Source organism: Oncorhynchus mykiss, chromosome 12, assembly GCF_013265735.2.
Source record: "Oncorhynchus mykiss isolate Arlee chromosome 12, USDA_OmykA_1.1, whole genome shotgun sequence".
Classification (NCBI taxonomy): Eukaryota; Metazoa; Chordata; class Actinopteri; order Salmoniformes; family Salmonidae; genus Oncorhynchus; species Oncorhynchus mykiss.
The window spans coordinates 85,050,142-85,064,386 of NC_048576.1; the positions used below are offsets into that span (position 1 = coordinate 85,050,142).

At 40.5% G+C, this 14,245-nt stretch overlaps 1 protein-coding gene across 2 annotated transcripts; it reads left to right on the plus strand.

Annotated features, from left to right (window-relative positions):
* The first annotated feature begins 1,145 nt into the window (after positions 1–1,145).
* On the plus strand, positions 1,146–7,480 carry alkbh7 (alkB homolog 7). 2 transcript variants are annotated; one of them, XM_021625680.2, is made up of 4 exons: positions 1,146–1,575; positions 5,036–5,209; positions 5,482–5,606; positions 6,507–7,480. In XM_021625680.2, the coding sequence occupies exons 1-4, from the start codon at positions 1,288–1,290 to the stop codon at positions 6,625–6,627; spliced, it is 708 nt and encodes a 235-aa protein (XP_021481355.2). In that variant the 5' UTR covers positions 1,146–1,287; the 3' UTR covers positions 6,628–7,480. The 2 variants fall into 2 exon arrangements, with proteins under 2 accessions (XP_021481355.2, XP_021481356.2); XM_021625681.2 differs by having other exon boundaries at positions 6,574–7,480.
* Positions 7,481–14,245: the final 6,765 nt, after the last annotated feature.

The window sequence follows — 14,245 nt, forward strand, 5'->3', positions numbered from 1 at the left end:
CCTTCTTCACCACACTGTCTGTGTGGGTGGACCATTTCAGTTTGTCCTTGATGTGTACGCAAAGGAACTTAAAACGTTCCACCTTCTCCACTTCTGTCCCGTCGATGTGGATATGGGGGTCTGGCACCATTGTGGGGGTCTGGCACCATTTCCAGGCATGGAAATTAATCATGAAAGTATTTTGTAAATTCCAAAAACAAATATTTTAATTGATAAAATACCTCTACATTAGATTTTTAAGCTCAAATAATTAACAAAACATTTTTTTTACAATAAAGTTTCCCTGCCAGACTTGGATTGTCCCGACATTCAAGAATCCTTTATTCACACGGTTGAAGGTCCTAGTCACTCAAAGTGACGGTTGGGATGGTTGTAGTAAGCTGCATGACTGTCCTCAACAAAACCCTGCCTGATTAGGCTAGAATTGTGTCCTCTGCATCAACCATTAACTATTCATGGTTGGCTTTAGTTTGTTTGAGGCCCACCAGAGAACCTGTTTAACCTTTCTATTTATTTTGTTGCATAAAAGGAGACTAGTTTACCTAGTCAATAATTGTCATGTGTTTGTACAGCAGCAATTAGTCAAAAAACTGTGTTCTTAAGTGTCCGCATACATGTACATGTCTATGCTGAGTTAACTTTGTAGAGTGTTAAACGCCACAACTCATATCAGTCCTCCACACCCATATCATCACCACCCCATTGTGCAAGATGGATGAAAGTAGTCCACAGAGAGGAGATGGTGGGGAAGTCAACATTGTAAGAGACGTTGGGACTTTATGAGCGTAGGTCATGCCTCACAAAGTTAGCACGACCCAGAGCCATATATAGATATGGAAAGTAATAACTTATTTACATTGCCTCTAACTGTTTAGCTCTGGCATGACCTACAAAGATAGGATAGGTATAGCCTAGAGAGAAAAAAAACACCTAAAAGACAATAAAAGTGCTCAGAGCATTAGGAGTAGTAAAGTACCGTTATTGAAAGACAATCTATTTGATTTAAAAATACTTTTACATTCCTTATTTACATAGCCGTTATGCATTTAACATGGATAATACAGAATCTTGTTGTAATTTCAGTGACAAGGTTAATAGCTTGTTATTTTAGGCCTAGGCAGGCTTTATTTATTTAATGAAGTGTGACGACAATACAACTCCCATAATGCAGTGCGTTTTCAAAATGTCGCCCTCCTTCGTGACCTGACTTCTGTGCCACCAGACAACAAAGCATAGCTTAATTTAGCAAATCAGACAGTCTAAATAAATAATTTTATTTACTGAAGCATGAGACTTCTGATTACAGTTGCCAGACGTATTCATAAACGGCATCTGTACACTCCCACATCATGTCTAAGTTCGGCAGCGAGTTGCTCCGGGGCTGCTACGAACAGCGGCCTGCAGTTCAGAGATGACCAACTGGTCTGCGGTTCGACCGGAGAGCTGGTCCAGAGGCTTCGCGGTCAGGTGGAGGTGAGGACGGAATTCATAAGTCAGGAAGAGGAGGGTGCTCTCATGAAAGAACTTGAGCCTGGGCTGAGGAAGAAACGATACGAGTTCGACCACTGGGACGATGTAAGTTGTAAATAGACCTTGATTGTTGACTACAAAGAAGTGCCTAGCTCACACTCACTTTAGTTAGAAAAAGCAGGTGGGTATAATTTGTGTAACGTTCCAACAGGAATCTGTTCCAAAAACAACAAACAACGCATACACAGTTGTATAGCGGCAGAACAGGATACCGGGTAGGGAGTGGGCAATTTTGTTACGTTTTTCCACGCACCAGGTTTATTCCGAAAAATGTCTGTCCTCACTCTGGTAGCCTATGGACAAACATATTAAGAATAAGCTACGTGGTGAGTTGATCATGCTACTTTGTATGCGTTGTTTGTTGGCATCCTTGTTATTAACGACGTTTTTGGAACAGATTCCTGTTGGAACGTTCCACAAATTATACCCACCCAGAAAAAGCTGCTGAACGTCCTCCCTCAGCTCCAGCCGACACTCAGAGGGGCTGCTACAGTAACAGCTCTTTTGATTAGTTTCCCTATTGTTATCATGCAAATGTTTTGTAGTTTTATATTTCACCTATAAACATGCAGCAATAACATACATATCCATACTATACTATATGCAGTAAAGTTTCATATTTGAATTGTTAGGCTATTAATTATCGTCGTCATACATTACAAGGTGAATAGATCTTATTTTAGATTGATCAGTCAGTTCCCGGTTTCCCAATAGCAATGCAATTTAGGCTTATGCGTGTTTTAACGATGCATCGTTTCCCAAAACACTACGCAGAAGAACGTTTGCCAAGTGCATCGTTGGATCGTTTGTTGATACTGATATGTTTGAGATAAAAAAGCTAGTGGTGCTCTCGCACAATACTGATTAGCTCCAGATAAATAATATCACCTAGGCCTATATGGCTGCAAATATTGATGCTGCTTATTCTAATACCCCATATTTATGCACTAAATCACAGATTTGGCACATGTTACACATCATGAAATACACTGAACAAAAATATAAACCCAACATGTAAAGTGTTGGTCCCATGTTTCATGAGCTGAAATAAAAATTCCCAGAAATGTTCCATATGCACAAAAAGCTTATTTCTCTAAATGTTTGTGCACAAATTAGTTTACATCACTGTTAGTGAGCATTTCTTATTTGCCAAGATAATCTATCCACCTGACAGTTGTGGCATATCAAGATGCTGATTAAACAGCATGGCCATTACATAGGTGCACTTTGTGCTGGGGACAATAAAGGGCTACTATAAAATGTGTAGTTTTGTCACACAACACAATGCCACAGGCATCTCAAGTTTTGATTGGGAGTGTAATTGGCATGCTGACTGCAGGGATGTCCACCAGAGCTGTTGCCAAATAATTTAATGCTCATTTCTCTACCATAAACTGCCTCCAACATCGTTAATCTTTGAAGTTGTTGCATGCTGCGTTTTATATTTTTGTTCAGTATATATTGAGGCAAATATAACAGACAGTGTAGCCTATAATTAGCAAAATAGAACTCAATTTACTGAAAATAAAATAGATTTCAACATGAATAAAATATATAGCCCTATGTGAGTGGTGGTCGATGCCTCATTAAGATGAGGGAGGATTATTATTTTTATGATGAGCATCGCCTTATTTCTATTACAGCATATTAGATGACTGTCATTCATATTCCATTCACCCAGCTCAATATAACATTGATAGGTTTAGGCTACTACATGATACTACTGCATGATTTTCCCTATACCCATCATGAGGTTGCTACAATCGAGCCTATGAATGAAAGTTTAAAACGTAGGTGCACAGCTCAAGAGAAATTTTAGTAGTCAAGGTGACAGACAATGACACATTCAATACTGCCTTGCACACTCTTGCCTGCATCTAGCTGATCTAGGGTGTAATCATTAGTTCAACAGTTGGAAACAAGTGTTTCTATTGGACAAATTCAGGTATGTTCATCCCTGTTCCATTTGCTTCCATTTAAGAAATGTGTTTTAATGAATACACCCCTGATCACAGTTCACTTTGATCGCAGCCACATACAAACAGTGTGATCACTTTGCTCGTTGTATAATTCCTTCTCACTTCTACACTCTCTCCTCCTCTCACCTTTTCCCTTGTGGACTTCAGTGCACAACAAATCAGCTGTCTGACCAGGCAAAAAAAAACTTTAAAGCCAAACCTTCATATCATAACTGCTAACCACTACACTCAGCCGACATCGTTGTCACCATATTAGCTAACGTCATAGTCAACATAGCTACGAGGACTAACGTGTTAGTAAACCCATTACAATCATGCAGTACAGTCACAAGCCGTTTAGCAGTTACACTGGTGGGCCCCCGTTGTCAATAAATTAATACAACTAAAAGCTTACCTTAACTTCGAGGAGTTCCAGTGTTGAATAGCCATAGCCAGCTATCTAACATAGCATCCCTCTCTGTCTGAGCCAGGTGTTTTGAATAGGCTAAACTAGCTAGCAAAGTGAAAGTGAAAAAAATACCAAGGATAGCTATCTCTCTCTCTCGCTTCTCCTTCATTTTTAAACTCATGTATTTGTTCCAAACTGTTCAACTGTTGCTTTCTCTCTCTTGAGTCAACTACTCACCACATCTTATGTACTGCAGTGCTAGCTAGCTGGAGTTTATGCTTTCAGTACAAGATTCTCAGATCCTTTGATTGGGTGGACAACATGTCAGTTCATGCTGCAAGAGCTCTGATAGGTTGGAGGATGTCTCCTGGAAGTTGTCATAATTACTGTGTAAGTCTAAGGACGGGGGTGAGAACCACAAGCCTACTAGGTTTTGTATTGAAGTCAGTGTTCCCAGAGGAGGACGGAAGCTAGCTGTTTTTCTGCTACACCATGGTGCTATCCTACAGAGTGCTGTTGAGGACACTGTAGGCCTTCATTGCAAAACAGGCGGGTTTTAATAAATTATTTGGTGACGTGGGTATATTTGGTATAGTTTTACCTAAAAAGGATCACTTTTTTAATGTTTCACTAGTTGTATTTTTATGAAATTCACTGAGCAGGATGGTCCTCCTCTTCCTCCTCTGAGAAGCCTATGTAGCCTATAGCCTACTGCAGCTCATATCCTACTGCAGCCTATGTCCTACTGCAGCCTATGTCCTACTGCAGCCTATGTCCTACTGCAGCCTATGTTCTACTGCAGCCTATGTCCTACTGCAGCCTATGTCCTACTGTAGCCTATTAATGCAGTTGTTACTGTAATTGAATTATGCCAATGTGCTTTCATTAATTGAAAACCTTTCATCTATTTTATGAGAATTTGTAAGAAGAACAGTGTTTGTTGGCTAACGGGGATGGAAATAGGAAAATAAAATCTCTCTCTGATTATGTAAAATCCTTGAAATCAATGTAAATTATCCAAATAATTTAACTCCTGGAACCCCAATTCCACCCCTGTTGACAATGATCACTCCCTTGAGGCCCTTACCAACATTTCATGACATTTTTTCATTCATTCTTTCAACATTGTGCTCACCAGGCGATTCATGGTTACCGGGAGACAGAGCGTGCTCAGTGGGGAGCGGTGTGTGAGGGGGTGATGGATCGCCTCCGAGCTGTGGCTTTCTCTGAGGGCAGCCCTCTCCTAGGCCCTGTGCATGTCCTGGACCTGGACAAGGCTGGATACATCAAACCACACATCGACAGTGTCAAGGTAGGTAGACGGCTCTCATATTAACCTGAGATGAAAGGCATGATAAATATGGAACATGGTGTTCTGTGTGCTAGAATTTTGCCCTGGGCACAAACTGGGCACAATTTGAAAACTTTTTTGGCAAAAAGTGTTCTTTTACAATGCAGTTTGAAACTCAGTCATTCTCTCATCCCCCTCACCCCTGTTTTTTTGTATCTTCATCCTGCCTTTCTCTTTCACTGTCTCCCTGAACCTTTCTTTCCCTTCCTCCCCTCTCTCTCTCTCTCTGTCAGTTCTGTGGCAGCACTATAGCAGGGCTGAGTTTGTTGTCAGACAGTGTGATGCGCTTGGTGAGGGAGGATGAACCTGCTGAATGGCTGAACCTGTTTCTGCCCCGTCGCTCTCTCTACATACTCAGGTAAGGACCCAATAAGACCTGCCATAGCAACATTGTCTTTCATTGTTTACAAACGACCACCTGCGCATACACTTTAATCAGGGTCTACCTGGTAGGCCTAAGATAGGTTTGTACTACCCAAAACAATTCTACGGATTTATTTGACCGTGGAAAGAGCAACTGAGTAAATACCCTAATGAGAGTCTGCACTAAACAAACCCACAGTATCTCCTGTGGAGATCATGAAGTGGTTTACTTAAGTGTTCTATGTTACCTCCATGTTTGTACACTCTGACTGAACGCCCCCTATAGCCTATAACTATCCTTATGAGGGCCCAGATGTCCGCCTGGTCCGATGACCTGGGGTCGTATGTATCAACTATGAAACATCTCAGAGTGGGAGTGCAAATCTAGGATCATGTCCATGTTGTTCATTCCACAAATTAAATTCTACAGTATTTAAATTCCCTCTCCCTCTATATTCCATTCATTTCAAATTTCAGCTAAGTCTTTGACTTGAGATAATTAAATCCTTCATGACCATGTCACTGTTCAGACAGCCTAGCTATATTGGAAGTTTAAATTATATATATTTTTAAAAGCAGTAAATTTTTCATACTAAATACATTAATTCCATTAATTCCAATTAAATTCCAAAGATATATTTTTTTCACAATTCTAATTCCAATTTAATTCCATAACTTGAAGGTTGTTGACATTCGATTTGAATTCAGCGTACAGTAAATTCTCCTCTTCATGAGTGAACACTGGTCCATGTATTCATATTCTTGTGATCTTAAAGGCTAAACTGATCTTAAATCGGCACTCATACTCTGAAACACTTGATATAACTCCTGGCATTTCACACATTGTGCTTGTGTGGTGAATGACTGATGACATTGTATTCATGCATCCTTCCAGGGACCAGGCCAGATATAAGTTCACCCATGAGATCCTTAAAGATGATGAGTCTCTTTTCTCTGGACAGAGAGTTCCCCGCCATCGCCGCATCTCTGTCATCTGCCGGAACCTTCCTGTTTGAAGCATGAGAGCCAAGAGGGACACAACTGTGACAGTCTCACTGGCAGTAGCCAGAGCTCGGTATTTTAAATGTCAAGAACGTCACTGTGTTAAAATGTGATGTACACGCTTTCTCACTGTGCGAGAGACTATGTTGGGAAAGATGATTTAGATGTTTCCCTTATCAGTTTTCATTGGAGCACTTCATAATAAACTACCTGTACAGGATTTGATTCTGAATTAAATGTTGGGAAGGCATTCAGGTATGATGCATTTCAAAGGGTCATAATGCATTACAAGACTTGTCATAAGTATCTATGAACTTCTTATACTAATTAATATTATATAATGAATCTGAGTTATTAGCCTTTTCAAAAATGCCACGTAGAAAGGCAAGTTGATAATTTGTAGGAGAAGCAGTTGAAGGAGAACCTGCATTTTCTGGTGAGCTTCACTACCCAACTATCCAAGATCTGTATTAGGTCATTATCAAGTGCGTTGAATTCTTAGAGCTAAATGGATACTTCAAATAGTTATAGCCCTATATTCGACACCACTTCTAGAAGGCTACAATGCGGAGCCTGGCAATAACTGGTGCCATTTTTTAATATCTATAATCTGTAACTCTTTGTCCGTCCATCTGAATTGTTTAATGTGTGGATATCTGTGTAGAAAACGTCTGAGCCTAAATCTTCTCCAAACCGGCACCTATAACCAGAGGAGTCATGCCCATAGGGGGCACAAGGGCATGTGCCCCCTCAGATTTGTCCTGTTAATTATTATATATATATATATATTTTTTTTAAATGAATGACTCAACTTAATTTTAAGCCCACATTTTGTCATAATTGTTTATAAAAAAAGATCTGTCAGTGGTATTTAGTATTTTATTAGGATCTCCATTAGCTACTGCTAAAGCACCCTGGTCCACAAAAACATGATGTAATACATCACAAGGATAGAACTACAATACATACATTTAAAATAATACACATGATTCATACTGAATGCAAGTGCAATACACAAAAATGGAAATTAAATAACAAGGAGGTTCCCCTGACGTGAATATATCAACCTTGTTTTGCTAAATTCCCCTGATGTGAATAACGCAATTTTTTTTTCTACAGTTACAACCCGTAATGTGTATCCTGCCGTAAAGTAGACTTTTTACAGTTACCACGTGCAATGGGTTTCATTTGGTAAAATGCAACATTCATGAACATGACATTTCCAGGCTTTGAATCTTGAGCCTTGTTACTTAGTCTATCGCCCTTAACGTGTTGGCTGAGATATAGTTTAACGTGTTAGTCTACCATCTGTGACGGGTTATCTGAGGTATTGTGTGATGGGTTGTGGTGTACCACTCATTATGGTTTTCTGAGGTATTGTGTAATGGGTTGTGGTGTACCACTCATAAGGGTTATCTGAGGTAATGGGTTGCAGTGTACCACTCATAAGGGTTATCTGAGATATTGTGTAATGGGTTGCGGTGTACCACTCATAAGGATTATCTGAGGTAATGGGTTGCGGTGTACCACTCATGAGGGTTATCTGAGGTAATGGGTTGCTGTGTACCACTCATAAGGATTATCTGAGGTAATGGGTTGCAGTGTACCACTCATAAGGGTTATCTGAGATAATGGGTTGCAGTGTACCACTCCATAAGGGTTATCTGAGATAATGGGTTGCAGTGTACCACTCATAAGGGTTATCTGAGATATTGTACCAGGCTTTGGACCTGCTCATCAAATGAACAAAGACCCTGTGAATCAGATGGAGTTGTTACACTCCTACTCATATTAAATGAACCATGAACAGATGGTTGTTTCAACTGAGGCTTTTTTGCCAGTTGGTGCTGTTTAACATTAGGGAGGACAATTCTTTATTTTTTATGAGCATGGCCTTATTTCTATTACAGCATATTGGATGACTGTCATTCATATTCCATTCACCTAGTTCAATGTAACATCGATAGATTGAGGCTACTACATAATGCTACTAAATTATTTTCCCTACACCCATCATAAGGGTACGAATTAATGTTCACAACGTAGGTGCACAGGTCGAGAGAAATTTGACTAGTCAAGGTAACAGACAGTGACACATTCTATACCAACTTGCACACTCTTGCCTGCATCTAACTGATCTAGGTTGTAATCATTAGTCCAACAGTTGCAAACAAGTTTATTTTGAAAAAATTCAGGTATGTTTATCCCCATTTCATTCCGTTTGCTTCCGTTTAAGAAAAGGTTTTCAACAAAATCTACAGAATGAATACACCCCTGATCAAACACAGAACTAGCAGCCACAAAAATAACTTAATACCTTTCCTCGTTGTATATACAGCATAATTCCTTCTCACATCTACGCTCTTCTCTCACCCTTTTCCTTTGCATGTGGACCTCCGTGCACAATGCAACAGATGTCTACAACAGCTGTCTGACCAGGCAAAAAAACATTTCCAAGCTAAATTTTCATACCATAACCGCTACACACAGCCTACATCCTTTTCACCATATTAACGTCATAGTAAGCATAGCTACTAGAACTAACGTGACAGTATACCTGCTACAATCATGCAGTACACTGTACAGCAAGCAGTTTACCAGTTACATCGGTGGGTGGCAATACATTTATAAAACCAAAAGCTTACCTTGACTTGGAAGAGTTCCGGTGTTGGATAGTATATAGCCAGCTAGCTAACATAGCATCCCTCTCTGTTTGAATAAGCTAAACTAGCTAGCTACATTCGATAGCTAAGCAAGTGAAAGTAAGAAAATATATTAACTAAGCAAAAAAGAAACATCCTCTCAATGTCAACTGCGTTTATTTTCTATTTTCAGCTAACTTAACATGTGTAAATATTTGTATAAATATAACAAGATTCAACAACGGAGACATAAACTAAACAAGTTCCACAGATATGTGACTAACAAAAATGGAATAATGTGTCCCTGAACAAAGGGGGGGGTCAAAATCAAAAGTAACAGTCAGTATCTGGTGTGGCCACCAGCTGCATTAAGTACTGCATTGCATCTCCTCCTCATGGACTGCACCAGATTTGCCAGTTCTTGCTGGGAGATGTTACCCCACTCTTCCACCAAGGCACCTGCAAGTTCCCGGACATTTCTGGGGGGAATGGCCCTAGCCCTCACCCTCCGATCCAACAGGTCCCAGACGTGCTCAATTGGATTGAGATCCGGGCTCTTCTCTGGCCATGGCAGAACACTGACATTCCTGTGTTGCAGGAAATCATGCACAGAACGAGCAGTATTGCTGGTGGCATTGTCATGCTGGAGGGTCATGTCAGGATGAGCCTGCAGGAAGGGTACCACATGAGGGAGGAGGATGTCTTCCCTGTAACGCACAGTGTTGAGATTGCCTGAAATGACAACAAGCTCAGTCCGATGATGCTGTGACATACCGCCCCAGACCATGACGAACCCTCTACCTCTAAATCGATCCCGCTCCAGAGTACAGGCCTTGGTGTAACGCTCATCCTTCGACGATAAACGTGAATCCGACCAACACCCCTGGTGAGAGAAAGAGCGGCTCGTCAGTGAAGCGACAGTGGGTTTGTGCCCATAGGCAACGTCGATTTCTGGTGAGGACCTGCCTTACAACAGGCCTGTAAGCCCACAGTCCAGCCTCTCTCAGCCTATTATATATTACCATATCATTTTTCAATTCCTCACCAACCCACCGGGATTTAACATGTTTTACAGTCATTGTCTTAATGGGTGCATGCTTATTAGTAACTGGAATGATCAATTTCATAAATGTGTCAAGTGCCTGGTTGCTCGTCATTACACAGCACAGACCAGCAAATATTCTTTACATCATCAATATAGGAATCACTACAAAATGTATTGTATGACCTCTGATACACTATATTAGGCCCAGCCTTTGGAACTTTGGTTTTCCTAGATATGGCTAATATATTGTAAACACGACATCTGATGGATTTGGATACTGCTTTAAAGCAGAGTTCTGCAGCGTTAGTAAAGATGTGATCAATACATGTGGATGATTTAATTCCTGTGCTGTTTTTAAATACCCTGGTAGGTTGTCTGATAACCTGAACCAGGTTGCAGGCACTAGTTCCAGTTTGAAGCTTTTTTTTTAGTATGCATCTTGATGAAAGCCAGTCAATATTAATGCCACCCAGAAAATATACCTCTCTGTTGATATCACATACATTATCAAGCATTTCACACATATTACCCAGATTCTGACTGTTAGCACTTGGTGGTCTATAGCAGCTACCCACAAGAATGGGCTTTAGGTGAGTTTCCAATGAGGATTTACCCCAGTATTTTACCCAAAAGAGTCAGACTTCAACAGTATTTAACATGATTTCCTCTGTAAGCTTTACAGAAATGTGGCTCTATATATAGACCGCAACACCGCCCCATTGGCATATCTGTCTTTTCTGTAGATGTTATAAACATGTATTGATACCACTGTATCATTGAAGGTATTATCTCAGTGAGTTTCAGAGATAGTCAGAATATGAATGCCATTTGTTACTAGCAAGTTATTGATTTCATAAATCTTGTTTCTTAGGCTACATACAGTGCCTACGGAAAGTATTTAGACCCCTTGACTTTTTCCACATTTTGTTATGTTACAGCCTTATTCTAAAATGTATTAAATAGTTTTTTCCCCTCATCAATCCACACGCAATACCCCATAATGATGAAGCAAAAACAGGATTTTAGAAATGTTTACTTATTTAAACATTTAAAAAAATGAAATATTACATTTACATAAGTATTCAAACCCTTTACTCAGTCCTCTGTACATCCTTGAGTCTTCTTGGGTATGACGCTACAAGCTTGGCACACCTGTATTTGGGGAGTGTCTCCCATTCATCTCTGCAGATCTTCTCAAGCTCTGTCAGGTTGGATGGAGAGTGTTGTTGCACAGCTATTTTCAGGTTTCTCCAGAGATGTTCCATCGGGTTCAAGGCCAGGCTCTGGCTGGGCCACTCCAGCATTGTTTTGGCTGTGTGCTTTGGGTCATTGTCCTGTTGGCATGTGAACCTTCTCCCCAGTGTGAGGTCCTGAGTGCTCTAGAGCAGGTTTTCATCAAGGATCTCTCTGTACCTTGCTCCGTTTATCTTTGTCTCGATCATAATTGGTCTTCCTGTCACTGAAAAACATCCCCACAGCATGATGCTGCCACCACCATGCTTCACCGTAGGGATGGTGTCAGGTTTCCTCCAGACGTGACGATTGGAATTCAGGCCAATGAGTTCAATCTTGGTTTCACCAGACCAGAGAATATTGTTTCTCATGGTTTGAGGATCCTTTAGGTGCCTTTTTGCAAACTCCAAGCAGGCTGCCATGTGCCTTTTACTGAGGAGTGGCTTCCGTCGAGCCACTCTACCATAAAGGCCTGATTGGTGGAGTGCTACAGAGATGGTGGTCCTTCTGGAAGGTTCTCCCATCTCCACAGAGGAACTCTAGAGCTCTGTCAGAGTGACCATCGGGTCTTGGTTACCTCCCTGACCAAGGCCATTCTCCCCCGATTGCTCAGTTTCGCCGGGCGGCCAGCTTGAGGAATAGTCTTGGTGGTTCCAAACTTCTTCCATTTTAGAATGATGGAGGGCAATGTGTTCTTGGGGACTTACAATGCTGCAGACATTTTTTGGTGCCCTTCCCCAGATCTGTGCCTCGAAAATATCCTGTCTCGGAGCTCTACATACAATTCCTTCGAGCTCATGGCTTGGTTTTTGCTCTGACATGTAATGTCAACTGTGGGATGTTATATAGACAGGTGTGTGCCTTTCCAAATCATGTCCAATCAATTGAATTTACCACAGGTGGCCTCCAATCAAGTTTTAGAAACATCTCAAGGATGATCAATGGAATCAGGATGTACCTGAGCTCAACATCGAGTCTCATAGAAAAGGGTCTGAATACTTACGTAAATAAGGTATTTCTGTTTTCTATTTTTAATACATTTGATAGCATTTCTAAAAACCTGTTTTCGCTTTGTCATTATGGGGTATTGTGTGTCGATTATTGAGGAATTTGTTTTATATAATACATTTTAGAATAAGGCTGTAACATAAGAAAATGTTTAAAAAGTTAAGGGGTCTGAATACTTTCCAGAGGCACTGTATGTTAATGTGGGCTATTTTTAGCACTTTTCTGGGATGCATATCAGAAGGAGACATGTTAATGTTATTTATATTGGAGCTGATAGTGCAGGGTGAGCTGCACACACCAGACTTCCGACTAGGGCACACTGCCTCAGTGCTAACAGTATAACTTTGGTTCATAGGCATATGATTACTGTATACCAGGCTTTCTTAAAGTGTGAGTCGTGACCCAAAGTGGGTCCCAGACCTGGTGGATTGCGTGGTGTCAGAGTACATTTATAATTATTTCATTAATTACTGGAATTGATTTTGGCCAAGTGCAACTGCACACTCTGTTCAGTGAGCTCTCTGCTTAGCAGTGGTGTCTCTGCTCAGTTTGGCAGCTGCATGAGGGGCATGATACACTAGCACAGGATGCCGCGCGTTGAAACTTCCCGTTCATTTCAATGGAAGGAAAGCGGAGAGGGCGGGGGACCTTCATGGCCCAGTGGCGACTGCTGGGCGATGACCAATCATATCGAGTAGTTTCCAGGAAGAATTTGATGCTATGCGACCCTAGGCTGGAGACTTTCTTCAGCAAAGATGGCTGACAAAAATACTAGGATGGAAGCAAATGTATATGATTATAATGTCAAAATGAATCATGCAAAAAAATTACAGTTAACAGGAATGTGTTAGTTAATGTAGAGACAAATGATTATGCATATTTTTTTTATCATAAAGTAAATTTACGAAAGCCAGCTGGCTAGCTTTATGGGTGTTGTGACATGAGTGAAATTGTAGTTCTGGTTGTTTGTATTAGGGACTCCTGAAACAACCAGCAAACCAGGCTGCCGTCTTGTGAAACAGTGGATGTAAAGAATCTACCTAAAGCATTTACTGCAAATTGAATGTACACTTTTGTAAGCTTGCCTTGCTGATATTTGCCATGCAATGCAGATAGATGAAATACCATACCTAGATATGTTCCTCCAGTGGAGGATAACAATAACTGTATGCCTATGGATGTGTAGATGGCTATCTAGCCAATCTATGTATGGACCCAAATGTTTGGTATACATATTAGTTCAGAACCTAGCTATGAACCTCCGCTATCATAGCCAGTTGTATCAACTTCAAAACCGTCTAAATGACATTAATGAAGCCTATGGATTGAGTAGAATATAATATAACTTTGTTCCAAGGATGCAAGAAATATATACATGGAGTTATTACCGTGCATGTGATCCCCACATTGTAACCTGTACATTTAATATATTCACTGATCACGTACTCTGCCTTGGCAAATAAGGGTGCAGTTCAGGTATGAATGTCTGAGATAATTTTTTTGTCATATCCAATACCAGGAGTATCAAATTCCAGTCTTTGAATGATGCTGTGTCTGCATGTATGTATTACAATTATACTCTTCAACAGAGTTTACCAATCTTGGTCCTGGGACATCAATGGTTACACATTATAACTAATAGACTAGAAACAGAATTTAACTAGTTAAAGACTGATTTGTAATTAATATGTACAGAAATATAAC

What these genes read in the sequence shown, in the direction of transcription:
- alkbh7 (XM_021625680.2), top strand. Translation starts at nt 1,288, where the DNA reads ATGAGACTTCTGATTACAGTTGCCAGACGTATTCATAAACGGCATCTG. An exon ending in CACACATCGACAGTGTCAAG is followed by an intron (nt 5,210 to 5,481) that starts GTAGGTAGACGG and finishes TCTCTCTGTCAG; the next exon opens with TTCTGTGGCAGCACTATAGC. An exon ending in CGCTCTCTCTACATACTCAG is followed by an intron (nt 5,607 to 6,506) that starts GTAAGGACCCAA and finishes GCATCCTTCCAG; the next exon opens with GGACCAGGCCAGATATAAGT.